The following is a 15206-nucleotide window of genomic DNA, read 5'->3' as shown; positions in this document are numbered from 1 at the left end:
ATTGTTAAATAAGAAATATTTTTTTTTAAAATAGAAAACAAAATTAAGATTTTCAGTCAGTTCACCGGTCTGTCAGAGTAGCTGTGTTTAAAAACAATTCTGTCGGTTCAACTGTGTCTATACACCATTTTGTCGGATCAGCTATGTCCATACGCCAGTCTGTCGGTTCAGGCGGTCTTTACGCCAGTCTGTCGGTTCAGCTGTGTTCATACGCGAGTCTGTCGGTTCAGCTGTGTCCATACGCGAGTCTGTCAGTACAGCTGTGTCTATACGCAAGTCTGTCGGTACAGCTGTGTCTATACGCAAGTCTGTCAGCCCAGCTGTGACTATACACCATTCTGTCGGTTCAGTTGTGTCTATACGCGAGTCTGTCGGTTCAGCTGTATCCATACGCGAGTTTGTCGGTTCAGCTGTGTCCATACGCAAGTCTGTCGGTTCAACTGTGTCCATACGCAAGTCTGTCGGTTCAGCTGTGTCCATACGCCAGTCTGTCGGTTCAGCAGTGTCCATACGCAAGTCTGTCGGTTCAGCTGTGTCCATACGCAAGTCTGTCGGTTCAGCTGTGTCCATACGCCAGTCTGTCAGTTCGGCTGTGTTTACAAACAATAGTTAATGGTGGTCGTTGTTACGGGACAAATGAGACGAAAGACGGACATAGAGTCGGTTTGACAGTTGGTGAAACCGACTTTACTTAAGTCAATCTCATTTATTTTAGCTTTTTGGCACATTAATCTTGTTTAAGCTGTGTCTACACATCAGTCAGTGCCTGCGACCGATCAATCATTCATTTCTTTCGTGTTTACAGTCTACACAGAGTTCGTATTGTGTCAGTTTGTCAGTCAGTCAGTCCACCATCTAAGTGTTCGTATCGTGTCAGTCAGTAAGTCAGTACCTGCGAGATGTGCGCGGCGATCGCACGGCACGCGTGCGGCGGCCACTCGTGCGCGCCCGCGCGGCACAACACTGCTTCTAACTCGTGCGGTAGTACGGCCACCGCACCGCCGGGCTCCGCTGGCAACCTGTATACAAGTAAAATTAAATAAATGAAAAATTTGAGGTGTCACACACTCAGGTGGAACGAAGATGGAGACATAAACGACGAATGCGTAGCAAAAAATACCTTAATAAAGTAAATATTCAGTACCACAAGTGACAGTCACGTTTATAGCCAACTAGTGGTCCGCCCCAGCTTTGCCCCAGCTTTCGCAATAAAAGGTAGCCTATGTTCTTTCTCAGGGTCTAAAGATTATCTGTGCCAAAATTCATCAAAATCGGTCCAGTAGTCTATTCGTGAAAACCATACATACATACATACATACAAACCTTTTCTCTTTATAATATTAGTATAGAAGTATAGATTAGTATAGATATCGTAAGTGACAGTCACAGTTGAAATCAGTTTAAAATAAGAAAAGTAGAAAACCTCACCTTTCCGGGTCGAGCGGTTCCAGATCCCAGGGAGATAATCTTTCCACTTCACCGTTGTCCCACTGTACTCGTAATGATAGGAAATGGGCTGTAAGGGAAAACACATACTTTATATTATTTTAAATAAGGTACCAAAATTATTTGGATCTAACGATTATTAACAAGTACGATATACAATCAAATGTCCCCAAAGTCTTCCCCTAGTTGAAGTTTTAAATCCGACTTTAATTCATTCATATAAGGTTGAATTTATTTTGATGAAAGTTTTGTGAATTTTATCGTTTGTTAGTTAGTTTGATATACTTTCACGTTTATTCCCTTTGACTAGAAGTTTTTAACAAACATTTGAGAACAGATTAATATTCGTTTATGTAACAGATTGTACATCTAAACATTTCTAAAACCTTTTTTGCATGGAAAATTGTAAAAAATTATTTATTTATTTTAAACACTTTATTGTGCTGCCAAAATTACATCATTAATTAAATATAATAAATAGCATCAAAATCAACATTTTATAATATCCAAAGCAGACTCACAAGCCGCCCCAGTGGCCCACTCGTTACTATTCGATGTATGGGGTTGCGAGTTCGATTCCGGCCCTGCACAGACTGGACTGACTCGCTCGAGCACTATCCCCGTCCACCAGGAGTCGTCTATCATGCAGCGGAACCTTGAAAATTAAACAGAAAAAAAATACATTATCTCTATATATTTAAATTTTTCGTGTCAGAATATTAGTTATCAGCTCCCAAACGGTTGGACTGATTGTCATGAAATTTTGCGTTTTAAAAACTAATCAAACACAAAATATTTTTGTTGAACAAGGAATTCATAAAACTATGATAATCATGAACTGTTTTTACAATATTTGCCCCATAGTTGAATATTTGCCCGGTTTCTTTTGCCTCATCATTTTGACGGCCTGGAATTAAGCCCATATGAAATGAAACTATTGTCCGATTGCTTTTGCTTAACTTGCCCTTCCGTTATGCCCAACTGAACACTTGGTTTTACTGCTATTGCCCCCCATCTACAACGATATATGACTGGCCAGTTGGCTTGGTTGGTGGCCCTGCCTTCCAAGTCAGAGGACGTGGGTTCGATCCCCATCCGGGGCAAATATTTGTGTGATGAACATAGATGTTTGCACTGTGTCTGGGTGTTAATTATCTATATGAGTATTTATTTAAAAATTATATATATGTATGTTTATCAGCCATCTGGTTTCCACAACACAAGCGAAAGCTTAGTATGGGATCAGATTGTGCCGTGTGTGGAAATTGCCCTGAAATATTTGTATTTATTTATTTATTTATACTTATTCCCCCACTGCCCCCTGCCCCCCCGCTCACCTTTTCAGTGCCCACGATACAGGCTTGCCTAGTGTGGGTACTATAGGGAATCCTCTTTAATAAACATAGATTAAGCCAATATGTGTAAAGCGAGCAATGTCAATCTAAGTGTAACTATCTGTGTAAAAACATTTGGTTTATATCTAATCTAAATCTTAATCTTAATACTATTATAAAGGCGAAAGTTTGTAAGGATGTATGGATGTATGGATGTTTGTTACTCTTTCACGTAAAAACTACTGAACCAATTACAATGAAATTTAGCACACATATAGAGGGTAACTTGGATTAAGACATAGGATAGGTTTTATCCCGGAAATCCCACGGGAACGGGAACTATGCGGGTTTTTCTTTGAAAACGCGGGCGAAGCCGCGGGCGGAAATCTAGTATAAATATATTTTTCATTTTTCACCTGTCCCCCTGCCCCCAGCTGCGCGCCACGGCCGCGTCGTACTGCTGCCGCAGCACGAGGAAGTCGATCACGTCGGGCATGTCGTGGTATCGCACAGTGAAGCTGCCCCATGCCCCCTGCCCCCACTCACCTGTCCCCCTGCCCCCAGCTGCGCGCCACGGCCGCGTCGTACTGCTGCCGCAGCACGAGGAAGTCGATCACGTCGGGCATGTCGTGGTATCGCACAGTGAAGCTGCCCCATGCCCCCTGCCCCCACTCACCTGTCCCCCTGCCCCCAGCTGCGCGCCACGGCCGCGTCGTACTGCTGCCGCAGCACGAGGAAGTCGATCACGTCGGGCATGTCGTGGTATCGCACAGTGAAGCTGCCCCATGCCCCCTGCCCCCACTCACCTGTCCCCCTGCCCCCAGCTGCGCGCCACGGCCGCGTCGTACTGCTGCCGCAGCACGAGGAAGTCGATCACGTCGGGCATGTCGTGGTATCGCACAGTGAAGCTGCCCCATGCCCCCTGCCCCCACTCACCTGTCCCCCTGCCCCCAGCTGCGCGCCACGGCCGCGTCGTACTGCTGCCGCAGCACGAGGAAGTCGATCACGTCGGGCATGTCGTGGTATCGCACAGTGAAGCTGCCGCGTTCCATTTCACGCGCCAGCTTCAGGCAGACCACGCGCGGTGGTTTTATCGCGTACTTCATGCCGACCACTTTGACCGCTTCGCAGTCCTGGCGATCCAAAATAATGCATTTGGATCACGAAATTTTGAGAAAATAAGCCGATTGCAAATTTCATCTAAATCAATAAGTCAAAAATGTGTCTTTTATTGTTTTAATTCTGTCAAAAAATTTACATGGAAATACGAAGACTTTTGTAAGTGTTACGTTACGAGCAAAGAAAGCTGTTGCGTGTTTTGTAAGTCGTTAATATACATTGAAAACAGAAATGGACCGAGAATACTGCCTTGTGGCACTCCGAAGCCTTTACTGGATATTTATCTACTTTTATTTGATAAACATGTTTATTAATTGAACATATGGCTCCCTTTATTTTAAATAGTTTTCAATATATTCATTTTCTTTTCTTCTGAGTCTTTATTCTCTAGTTTATGTAAGAGTAAATTATGATCAACGAAATCAAACGCTTTACTGATATCTAAGAAAGTAGCGATCAATTCGAATGCGAATTCCATAGATAGATTAACCAAGAGAGATTCATAGTGATAAAATTGTAAGACAAAAGTCAAGACGAAATAGTAATTTTCAATAGTCTGTGCCATTTCAAGACAAACAAAGCTACTTGAACGTAAAGAAAAAAATAATTTATTTATTTATATTTTAGGAGAATCTACAGCTGTATTCTTAAAAAATAGTCACATTATATAATAATCACAATAAGCCATTTACAGGTTCTCACGGCTAGAATAACATTAATATATAACAATTACAAATGTGAGCGATTACGCACACGAATCAAATGCCTAAAAACCAATACTATTGTAACACTTGTTAAATTACTGAAAGTTTACATTCAGTAAGGAAGTACATCAATTCCTTATCGAAAAATCTATACAATAACTTCAGTCAGAAAGACAATTTTATTAAAGAAAAAGCTATAAAATATCATAAAAACTTACATTAATATGCATCCTCTCCCACGGTTTGTCTCTAGGGTGTATTTTGTACAAATCCTTTTCGGCCACCGCTTCGAAATAACGCTGATGACCCTGCAAGAAATATACTTGCTATTTATATTAAAAAAAAATATTTAGGGTCTCTGTTCGGCAGTTCTTCGGGATGTGAGGCTGTAAGAAAATTGTATTTTCTCGCTAGGGTTGTCAACTGTATGAAAATAGCTTCGATTTTTTATAAATTTCCCTCCTTCTTTCGTTGCCGTTTCATCAAATTTAAATTCTCAAAGCGACTGTTAGTTTGTGTTTCTGTTTGTGTAGCTGTAGGTTTTTGTTATTTTTTTGTAAAAAAAGACGTGTGGCACTCGGGGAAAGCTATTGCATAGCATGCCTTCAAGCCACACTTCCGTGCCCGTCGGAGTGGGGAGCGTGAGGTTTTTTCGTTACGGAATTTCTGGATTCGGTCCCCGCACTCAAGGCCCGCGATAGAAGCTACGCAATAGCTTAAAAAACCTACAGCTTGTTAATCAACAACATCAAATTCAATCATGAATCAACATTTTATCAACTGTTGCTCAAAAAACGCTTATCTAGGCTACTATAGTCTCATCCCCCCCTCCCCCCACTCACCAGCCGGAAGTAAACAGCCCGGTCGCCCATCTGCGGGTGGTAGGGCGCTTTGCGCGGCGCGACCGCCGTGAGCCACTCGCCCACGCGGTACTGTTCCGGCAGCTCGGTGCCCGCCCGCTTGGCGGCTGTCGTGCTGGGGCTGTATCTGAGGGAAGAGATTTATTTATTTATTTATTTATTTAATTGTAAAAAAATGTGGCTTACAGACATGCCAAAGCACCACAATGCTATACAGTACAAAAAATTATTATACACATTACAATAATTATACGTGAACATTGAAAAAAAAAATGTATGCGTGTACTAGAGTACACACGTAAGAAGTGAAACTTCTTTATGGCCTTAAAAATGTCACGAGTATGGCGTAACACAAAAATGTCACGCGTACGGCGTAACGTTTCACTTCAAAAAAAAATTGGTTGTCTGTAAAGTCGGTTTACTGACGATAGTTGAACGTGACAACGTCTTCAAACTTCTTTATCGGGGTTGGAAAAAAATTTAGTGTAACATTTTTTCGTTACGCGTGACATTTTTCCGTTACGCGCCATCTTTTTCTTATCCCTACCACGCGTGATTCGACGTATTTCTGTAAAGTTGCATATAAGTAGTAAATTATTTTTTGCAAATTAAAGTCATAAAGAAGTTTCACTTCTTACGTGTGTACACTAGTACATGCACACATTTTTAATATAAGTAATATTAGTAAATCACATACCTAGTAGTGGGCACAGGTTTCCGTCTCGCTCTAGCGGGCGGCGCTAACGCAGTACCAGCCTCCCAGTCAGAATATTGAGATGATGTTGACGAACTGAAATACAGTATTTTTGTACTACCCGCACTTGATTTATAATTCTTATTAGCTCACAAATATTAAGAAGATTTTATGAGAACTTTTTTTTTATCATATTTGTATCAAAATTTAGGAAATTTTACGGAAATATTATTATTTTATAGATATTGTTGTTTGTTTTAACTTGATGGCTCACCTGTCACTTTTACTGGGTGAATGTGAAGAATCGCTGAAACACAAAATAGTTAAAGTTAAGTTTTATATTTTGCAAGCTGTATCATATAATTCATAATCTTCTTTTAATCTGTCACTTAATTTTTGTTGCTATTACTTAAACTTATTTTTTTTCTACCGTATTTTACTTAAACTTAATAAAAATACTGTCCACGAGTTTCTTGCCGGTTCTTCTCCATAGATACTCAAACTCAAACATTTATTTATTCAATTAGACTTCTTCTAGAAGCACTTTTGAATCGTCATTACATATTTTTTTTACATTTAACACCGATTCGGAAAGCAGTATCGACGACTCAAAAGTGCTCCTAGAAGGAGTCCCCCCCCCCTCACCTCCTCGGCCGCGCCCTTGAAGCCCTCACCCTCCGCGCACGTGTCGGCGCGGGGGAACTACGCGAGCTGCGCGACGACAGCCGCACGGACTCGTCCGACGTGCTGCTGTCGGACGCGGACTGTTCGGACGAGCGGTCCTCCGCGTCCGGATCGCCGTCCGGATCGACGTCGCCGTCCGCTTCGGAGCGTTCCTCCTGTAAACAGCGATATACAGGGTGTCCCACCGTCCGTATACTAAGCTCAATGGTGTTATATTTATAAGATTGAATTAAGGAATCAATAATAAATAACGTACACCGGATAGAATTAAGGCTGACATTTATTTTACAAATACCCACATAGCAAATATTATGATCCACAGATAATGCATAATGTAAATACACTACAAATGGAGGTTATAGTTTTGCATACGCTAAGTACGTAACAAATACTTATAAAATTCCAGATGCATTTTTTTTTCAAATAGATGAATTCTTAAAACTCTTTGTGTACACCCCTAACAAGCGACCCGCCCAACTTTGCCACCCGCACGTGAGCTATCGTTTAAGATTATGTTTTCAGACAAAATGCTCACATTAGCAAAGCAGTATATGCCGGCGGCGCGAAGCTAGAAAAGAAAAGAAAAAATTTTTGGCGTAATTTTGTTGTTTAAGTATTTTTTACGTGATCAGTGTATGCTAGACTACAAGTCCCTTCGCGCTTAGTATACCGATAGTGGGACACCCTGTGTAAGCACGTAATAGTGCTGCGAACGTAAAATACAATCCCACCAAAAACATAAATGTAAAAATGAGAGCCAAGTTCAGCGGTCGACTTTGCCGATAAAAGAATTGAGATCTAAATGTGTGCCAAGTTCTCACAATTTTTCAATTAATAATCACAATTATAGAGAAAAAAAAACTGTTTCCAAACAAAACGCTCAAGAAACTCACCGTATGCGCCGGCTGTGGGGGCTGGGGCCTCGCCCTCGGCGCGGGAGCCCTGGGCCTTCGCCCCGGCTTTCTCCGCGCAGCCCCATCCCCACCAGCCGTGGATATCATGAGAGGTCTGCGCCTCATCTCCCGGCGATACCATGCCATCTCTAGGCTGTTCAGTTCTGCACTGCAAGAGGAATTGGGAGAAATTGCTGTTATTTATCGAAGTGAAACTTCTTTAGGCGCGTTGAGGGTAAAATTTCAAGATGGAGTCATGGCAATATCATCTCGTCATGGAGTAAGGCGGCGATCTTATTACAAATGTGAAGAAGTGTAAATTTTCTTTTACCACGCGGTCTTAAAGTGACCTGCCTATCAATTTGTGACGTCAGCAAAAGAGCGTGTGTGCCGACGTCTGACACACGTGTCAGAAGTGAAACTTCTTTGACAAGATTCAAAGATACCAAAATCGTCGCCTATCGCCCTATCGTGACGATATTGCCATGACGCGACTTCAAAAGTAGCCTTTATTAATCTGTATCCGCTCCATTCCAACGTGACAGCTGGACAAACAAACAAAAACACCCCCCCCCCCACTCACCTGGCGCGCTCGATCCGCTCGCGGTGCGCTAGCGGCAGCGGCAGCACGACGGGCCGCGTGCTGAGCGGCACGTCCAGCGGCTGCCACGTGCCGGCCGTGTGCCGCACGCCCTCCCCCCGCCATACACCTGCACACATACAAACATACAGGTTATATACGTGCATAGTACGTAGATAACATCCCGAAGGTCCAATAATGCGCAAACACACGTGGTAATTACGTAAATCCGGCTCGAAGGACCAATATCGCGCAAACACGTAGTATGTACGTAGATAACATCCCGAAAGAACAATAACGCGTAAAACACGTGGTAATTACGTAAATCCGGCTCGAAGGACCAATATCGCGCAAACACGTAGAATGTACGTAGATATCATCCCGAAAGAACAATAACGCGCAAACATATGCGGTTAGTACGTAGATAACAACCCAAAGATATCATAGATAAGATCCCCAAAGGACGAATAACGCGCAAACACACGTGGTAAGTACGTAGATAAGATCCAAAAATAACAACGCGCAAACAGGGCCTCAAGTCTGCTATTACAATAGTGTCAGAATGGTCTATCATTGATTTCAAAATTGTTGATTTTGACAAGTTTGGTAATCTACTATTATAATGGTGTCATTATGACTTTCCAATGGTCAACCACTGACATTCCATTGAAAGAAATGGCTTAGAATGGTAATCTCGTACATAATGACAAATGAATGACTGACGTATGGGGTAATCTGCTAAAATTTTGACAGTTCCTTTGATCATTGACCTACCATTGGATCGTCATTGTGCAGTCATTGCTTATAATAGCTCGGTTGTCGAAAAGAGTTTGTTATCTATCGTGTTTGTATTGTACTTTGTGAAATATTGAGTGGAGAAATGTATTCACTACGAGCAAATATTCTCGAGCTAGCCGCAGTGGATGCTAGAGAAAGAAGACGGGCGGAATGCAAAAGACGTCGTCGAGCCCGTCGCTTGACGAGAATTAGTACAAACCCCTTTATTGATATTTCCGAGGCGGAATTTGTAAAAACGTTTCGCCTTGGAAAGGACTCAGTAAGGGGGTTAATTGAAGAACTCATTCCCCTTATGGCCAGACCGCGTCGAAACGATAGCATATCGGCAGAAATGAAGGTTAGTAATCTGAATTTGATTTTCATTGATTTATTGTTCTGTAGCTATAAACACGAAATAGTTGATTTGTTATATTTTTTATTGCAGATTCTAATAGCACTTGCATTTTATGCATCAGGGTCCTATCAAACTTTGATTGGACAGAGTGCCCTCCATAATGTTGCACAAATTACTGTGTCAAGATCAATTAATGAAGTGACAAAGGCACTCAATAAAATATACCACAAATATATTAAATGGCCTACACAATGTGATGAAAGGAATATTATAAAGGCCAAGTGAGAAATTAAATATACCCTGATGTTTTGTTTGTATTGCCTGTTGTACCTTATCAGAATTACTTAGTTAAAAAGTTTTCAGGTTCTATCAGAAATTTAAATTTCCTGGCGTCCTGGGTTGTATTGACGGCACACATGTAGCAATATTAAGACCACACATACATGAGGAGCGATATTATAACAGAAAGGGCTTCCATTCTCTTAATGTTATGATTGTAAGTATTGGTTAGAAAGTAGAAATTTCTACCTACTGCCCAAACTTTTACTAATTGAGGAGGTGAAGAACAAAACCTCACTTTTCCACTTTTTCTGATTTTGGAGAAAACAGTAAAATGTAAATAACTAACTGACTACAACATCTGCATTTTGTTTTAGTTGTGTCATCTAAAGTAGTGTTTCAGTCAATCTGATGTACCAAATTACTGATAAAAATGATGAGAATCTTAGCTAAGATTTTGAAATTAAATTTGGAAATGTGAGGTTTTGATTAAACATTTACTGAGTGAAACATTACTTGTCTTTAAATATATTATACACAGTACCTATAATACAAAATTTAAATATCACTAATTTCTCTTTCAGTTTTGAACGCCTTCGATATAGAAAGCGATTTTTTTAACAGAAGCAATAATGAAAATAGAAGATTGAAATTATTTAATGAAAAAAAATCATTTCGAAATTTGCAAAACGTGTTTTTAAAAGATACAATACAAAATAAGATACCTAAATAATGTGTTTTAATTTCATTGAATATGTTCATATACCTACCTACTTGAATAAAAATGGTTACCTCTTGTCTTGTTTATACACTAACAAAAAACTGAATTATATAAATAAGTCCCCCTGTCGAGTGTAGCTGATATTAAAATGTAAAAGCTCGAAATTAACAAATAGTTAATTGTTATCGTCATTTTACCTTATCTAGTTACATTAAATTGAATTTTGTTGATTTTTTATTGAAGTTGTTTTCTCAATGTTTCTAATCCCTTAGGTATTTTAGTGATTTAGCTGTAAGCCAACAATTTAAATAGGACTATTAATTAGTTAAAATCTTTAGCTTAGTTTTCTTTATCCATTCATCAGTGCTATTTTTTTGATTCTATCATTTTAAAATTTCTATATGATAAGGTAGTATAGGTACCTACCTACGGAATTAGGTGTTACGAAGCCTACCTACCTTTATTTATTAATACCTACGTTATCAATACATATAATAAAATTGTAGAAAAGTAGTGTCTGTACAATTGAAATATGTAAAAAAAAATTAGCAGGTGTTATTATTTAATAAAAAATATGGTTAAAACTTATAAATAATAAATATATAGGTAATTCTACATCGCCATCATTTCATCTTACACTTACATGGTAGAATTTATTAATTTAAGTTCTTCATACACTGTTTTTGAATCGAACATATGAAAAATGATTCATGATCATTAATTAAATGGCATAAGAAAAAGCTAATTTTAAGTAGGTAAGTAGGTACTAAACATTATCTTGTGTAGTAGATGGTAGGCAATTATCTAATCAAATCTACATAGATTAATTATATTAAGTTTCATAATATTAATAATTATTTTTGAATTTGAATTGCGAATAAAACAACAATAATTGAAACTAAAATTATTTTATTAACATGATTATATTATTCAACTAATGGTGACAGTAAGTAATACATTTTTTCATTTTTAAAGAAAATCTATAGGTATAAAATATAAATTTATACAAAATCAAAATAACAAAAAACGAATAACATACAACTTAAATAAAATCTATACATAAAAAAACGTAGGCAATACTGATTAACACTTGGGGCGTGATCTACAAAATAATAATCGAAGAAAATACGCTACCCCGAGTACTGCATTAACTTACCTTAAATGCAAATTATACAATATTATTACTATATGCTTTCCACTATAATTCAGCAAGGCTGCCAGAAGAAAAGAATTGCTTACCTGTTGCACTTATTTCACTCTTCTGTGATTTAATTTTCTTTAAGGTTTTGCTTTTGTATTCATTGTAGAACTAAAAAAGTGCAAAAATTATATTAATGATACATTTTGCATACCTATTATTAAATAATACTGTATATAGGTACTTACTGTGCGCCATTCTGCGGGAGTTTTATTGGGGCAGTCCACCGATATGGAATTTAAAATTTGGGCGCATTCCATCCAATATCTTTTGCTTAAACTTCGCCCTTTACCTTAACCTTAAATGCAAATTATACAATATTATTACTATATGCTTTCCACTATAATTCAGCAAGGCTGCCAGAAGAAAAGAATTGCTTACCTGTTGCACTTATTTCACTCTTCTGTGATTTAATTTTCTTTAAGGTTTTGCTTTTGTATTCATGGTAGAACTAAAAAAGTGCAAAAATTATATTAATGATACATTTTGCATACCTATTATTAAATAATACTGTATATAGGTACTTACTGTGCGCCATTCTGCGGGAGTTTTATTGGGGCAGTCCACCGATATGGAATTTAAAATTTGGGCGCATTCCATCCAATATCTTTTGCTTAAACTTCGCCCTTCATTGGTGCGGCTGCAGTAGCCAAACGCCAGGTCTTGGTGGTTTTCCAAAAAATCAATTAGAGCCGAAATTTGCTCTATTAGCACCATTTTTCAATATTATAAATAAATAAAACACAATGAAAATAAATAGCTAAACACCGGCCGCTAGAATTGTAAACAAGTAGTAATGTCACATTTGACTTTGACAGCTAAACAGATAAAACATTATTGAGTTTCACTTTTATCCGCGTTACACATTTTAATGTTTTTGCTATTTACGAACTTCTTACTACTTCAGATTGCTTATAACATTATTAAATAATATGTAAAAATGTTTAAAAATGAAATCTGGCATGAGTAAATGTTAAAATTTAGTAGTAGTTTTTCGAAAATCATTTCTACTACCGGGTTTTATAATAATGGCAATACGACAATGTCATTCTGCCACGATTCCATTACGAGACCACTGACCGACCACTGATCGACCATTATGAATTTAGCAGATTACAAACTTTTATCAAAATGACAATGGGATCGTGTTGGAATGACGAATTTATAAAAAATAGCAGACTTGGGGCCCAGAGTGTCTTTTTGACAGTGGTGTGTGACAGTCTCGCTCTGCTTAGTTTTTCAATTTAAAAATAGTAAACTTACCTGTTAACACTTAAAAGTAAATAAAACAGTTATAAGATATACCATTAATAACGTGTAGTGCACAGTGTAGTGTTATCTTCGTGAAAAACAGTGATTATAATAAACATTAGTGCACAGCTGACGATCAGCTGATTTTACGATACCCGCAACTATTCAGTACAGCTGACCCGGTTTAACGGACTTTTAAATAATTTATATTACTGCCATCTAGCGAGCTAAGGTTGAAATACTTTGATACAGTCGATAAGTACTAATTACATAATGGCAAACAAGTGTAATGCGTGTGGAAAGTTCTTCGCATCGGCAGATGGCGTAAAATGCAATAAGTGTAATATGTCTTATCATAAACAATGTAGCAATTGTAGCCCAGACGCCCGCGGCAATATAAAATGGATGTGTAAGACATGTAAAGCGAAAAATACTTCTAAAGCTGTCGAAATTACTCCCGCGCAGTGTCAAGATGCTGATGTATTTCTCGATGTTGTATCCCCCCATCAAAAAAGTTCCCCTTCTCTGATAGAGGAGATAAAGCTCCTTCGCACTGAGATATCGAACTTTAGATCAGACATGACGAAATTAACTGCTTTAGTTACTAACTTTGGTAGTCGATTGGACGGCATAGAGGAGCGTGTGTCACAACTGGAGAGTGGGGCCTGTGTGGCGGCTGATAATGAGCAGTTACAACAGAGTCTAGACTCGATCGACCTTTTAAAGAAACAGCTTAACGAATCTGAGCAGGAGAAGCTATTGAATGATGTAGAAATCTCGGGTGTTCAAGAAAATACAGGCGAAAATTTACTGCACATTGCAATCACGTTAGCACAAAAAATTGGCTTATGTATAGAGGAGCGTGATATTGTGAATGTCCATAGGCGTGGTGTGCGTAAACGCGTAGATACGGATGAGAGTGCGGCAAGCGATGCGACCCAATCGCGCCCTATCGTCGTGCGCCTCACGCGGCGACACCTGCGCGACGAGCTGCTGCGCGCGGCGCGCGTGCGGCGCGGCGCGGACACCGCCGGCACGGGGGTGCAGGGCGAGCCTCGCCGCTTTTATGTGAACGAACATCTCACGTACAATAACCGAAAACTGTTCTTTGCAGCGCGTGAGAAGTTAGGGCGGTCTAAGAACTGGCGTTTCGTTTGGACTCGCGCGGGTCATGTGTATGCTAGACGGGATAATAAATCTAAAGTAGTTAATATTAAGTCGGAAGACGACATAAATAAGGTTTTTTATTCATAATTTTTTCGAACTCGCAATTATCCCCAACCTATTCGAAAATGTTTATTTCATATTTATATGTACTCATTCTTGACTTTTGTTATAATATTGCAATAGTTGTGAACTGTGTTATGAGTGATATACTTGGCCTTTATACACTGAAATCTTATTGCAATAATTGTGTGGTTCTACTTATATGTATAAATGTCACTATGGTTTGTCGCCTAAAATGTATGCCTTATAAGAACATATTGAATAGTATATTATCTGTTATATTACTAAAAATTTTGGATTGTCTTTGTATTCTATACAAACATAAAGCATATAATTTTTATCATTTTACTCCTCCATGTATTGGGAATGAGCTTGTTTTGTATAATGTAACAATTTTATTTATTATTTCGACGTACATGTGTTTGTCGTGGCTGGATGAGATGCATTGTTTTATATTGTTTTCTGTTCATAATATATGTGAAGATGTTGTCTTGGGTGTGATAATTTATCTTACAGTTAATTTAAATTATTATTTAAGCGTTACATACACAGAAATAGATATAGAACTTAGGCTTTATAGTGTTTATTTTGCATTTGTGCTTCCTGGAACAGTTTACAGTGTGTTTATAATTTGTTTTATACATTCAAAGATGTCTGCAAGTATCCTTATTGTACCTTCGTATGGATTTGCCTTATTGATGGTGGTGTGTATTTTTCGTGTTTCAAGCCTTTATATTATGTTTTATTTTATCTATTTTCTTCTTTGGCCAATATATTATATATATATACTTCATTTAGATTATATATTTAATGTATTTAATCATGGTTAAATCAAATCTTGTAATTGGTTTAATAAACATATGTTCTCTTGGTACTGGTCACGAAGAACTTATTGTTGCTATGGAACACCATAACGTGGACGTACTGGGTATTAACGAAACGTGGTTAAAGGAAGGGGAGGAGGGTCGAGCGCCTAAAATCTCTGGTTATCGCCTTGTTCATAAGCCTCGACCGCCCCATGTGCGAGCTCGCGGCGGCGGTGTTGGGTTTTATGTTAGGAATAGCTTGAATGTTAAAGTGTTAA

At 38.7% G+C, this 15206-nt stretch overlaps 2 protein-coding genes across 2 annotated transcripts in view; one reads left to right on the top strand and one right to left on the bottom strand.

Moving 5' to 3' along the window:
- Positions 1-15206, bottom strand: part of BRWD3 (bromodomain and WD repeat-containing protein) — a 44907-nt gene that overhangs the window by 15328 nt on the left and 14373 nt on the right. Inside the window, exons 15-25 of the mRNA XM_090118422.1 lie at positions 8318-8444; positions 7735-7903; positions 6803-6996; positions 6432-6464; positions 6161-6253; positions 5446-5590; positions 4822-4911; positions 3717-3913; positions 1968-2101; positions 1429-1516; positions 893-1019 (exon numbers count right to left, since the gene is read on the bottom strand). Coding sequence (XP_089974548.1) covers positions 893-1019; positions 1429-1516; positions 1968-2101; positions 3717-3913; positions 4822-4911; positions 5446-5590; positions 6161-6253; positions 6432-6464; positions 6803-6996; positions 7735-7903; positions 8318-8444 — 1397 coding nt within the window. The remainder of the gene's footprint in view (positions 1-892; positions 1020-1428; positions 1517-1967; positions 2102-3716; positions 3914-4821; positions 4912-5445; positions 5591-6160; positions 6254-6431; positions 6465-6802; positions 6997-7734; positions 7904-8317; positions 8445-15206) is intronic.
- On the top strand, positions 12841-14478 carry LOC149896360 (uncharacterized). Its single transcript, XM_090118212.1, has one exon. The coding sequence runs from the start codon at positions 13169-13171 to the stop codon at positions 14147-14149; it is 981 nt and encodes a 326-aa protein (XP_089974338.1). The 5' UTR covers positions 12841-13168; the 3' UTR covers positions 14150-14478.

Source organism: Colias eurytheme, chromosome 29 (genome assembly GCF_061535395.1).
Source record: "Colias eurytheme isolate Ceu_HAF_F1 chromosome 29, ilColEury1 Martin Lab GWU primary, whole genome shotgun sequence".
Classification (NCBI taxonomy): domain Eukaryota; kingdom Metazoa; phylum Arthropoda; class Insecta; order Lepidoptera; family Pieridae; genus Colias; species Colias eurytheme.
This window is presented reverse-complemented; position numbering and strand designations above follow the sequence as displayed.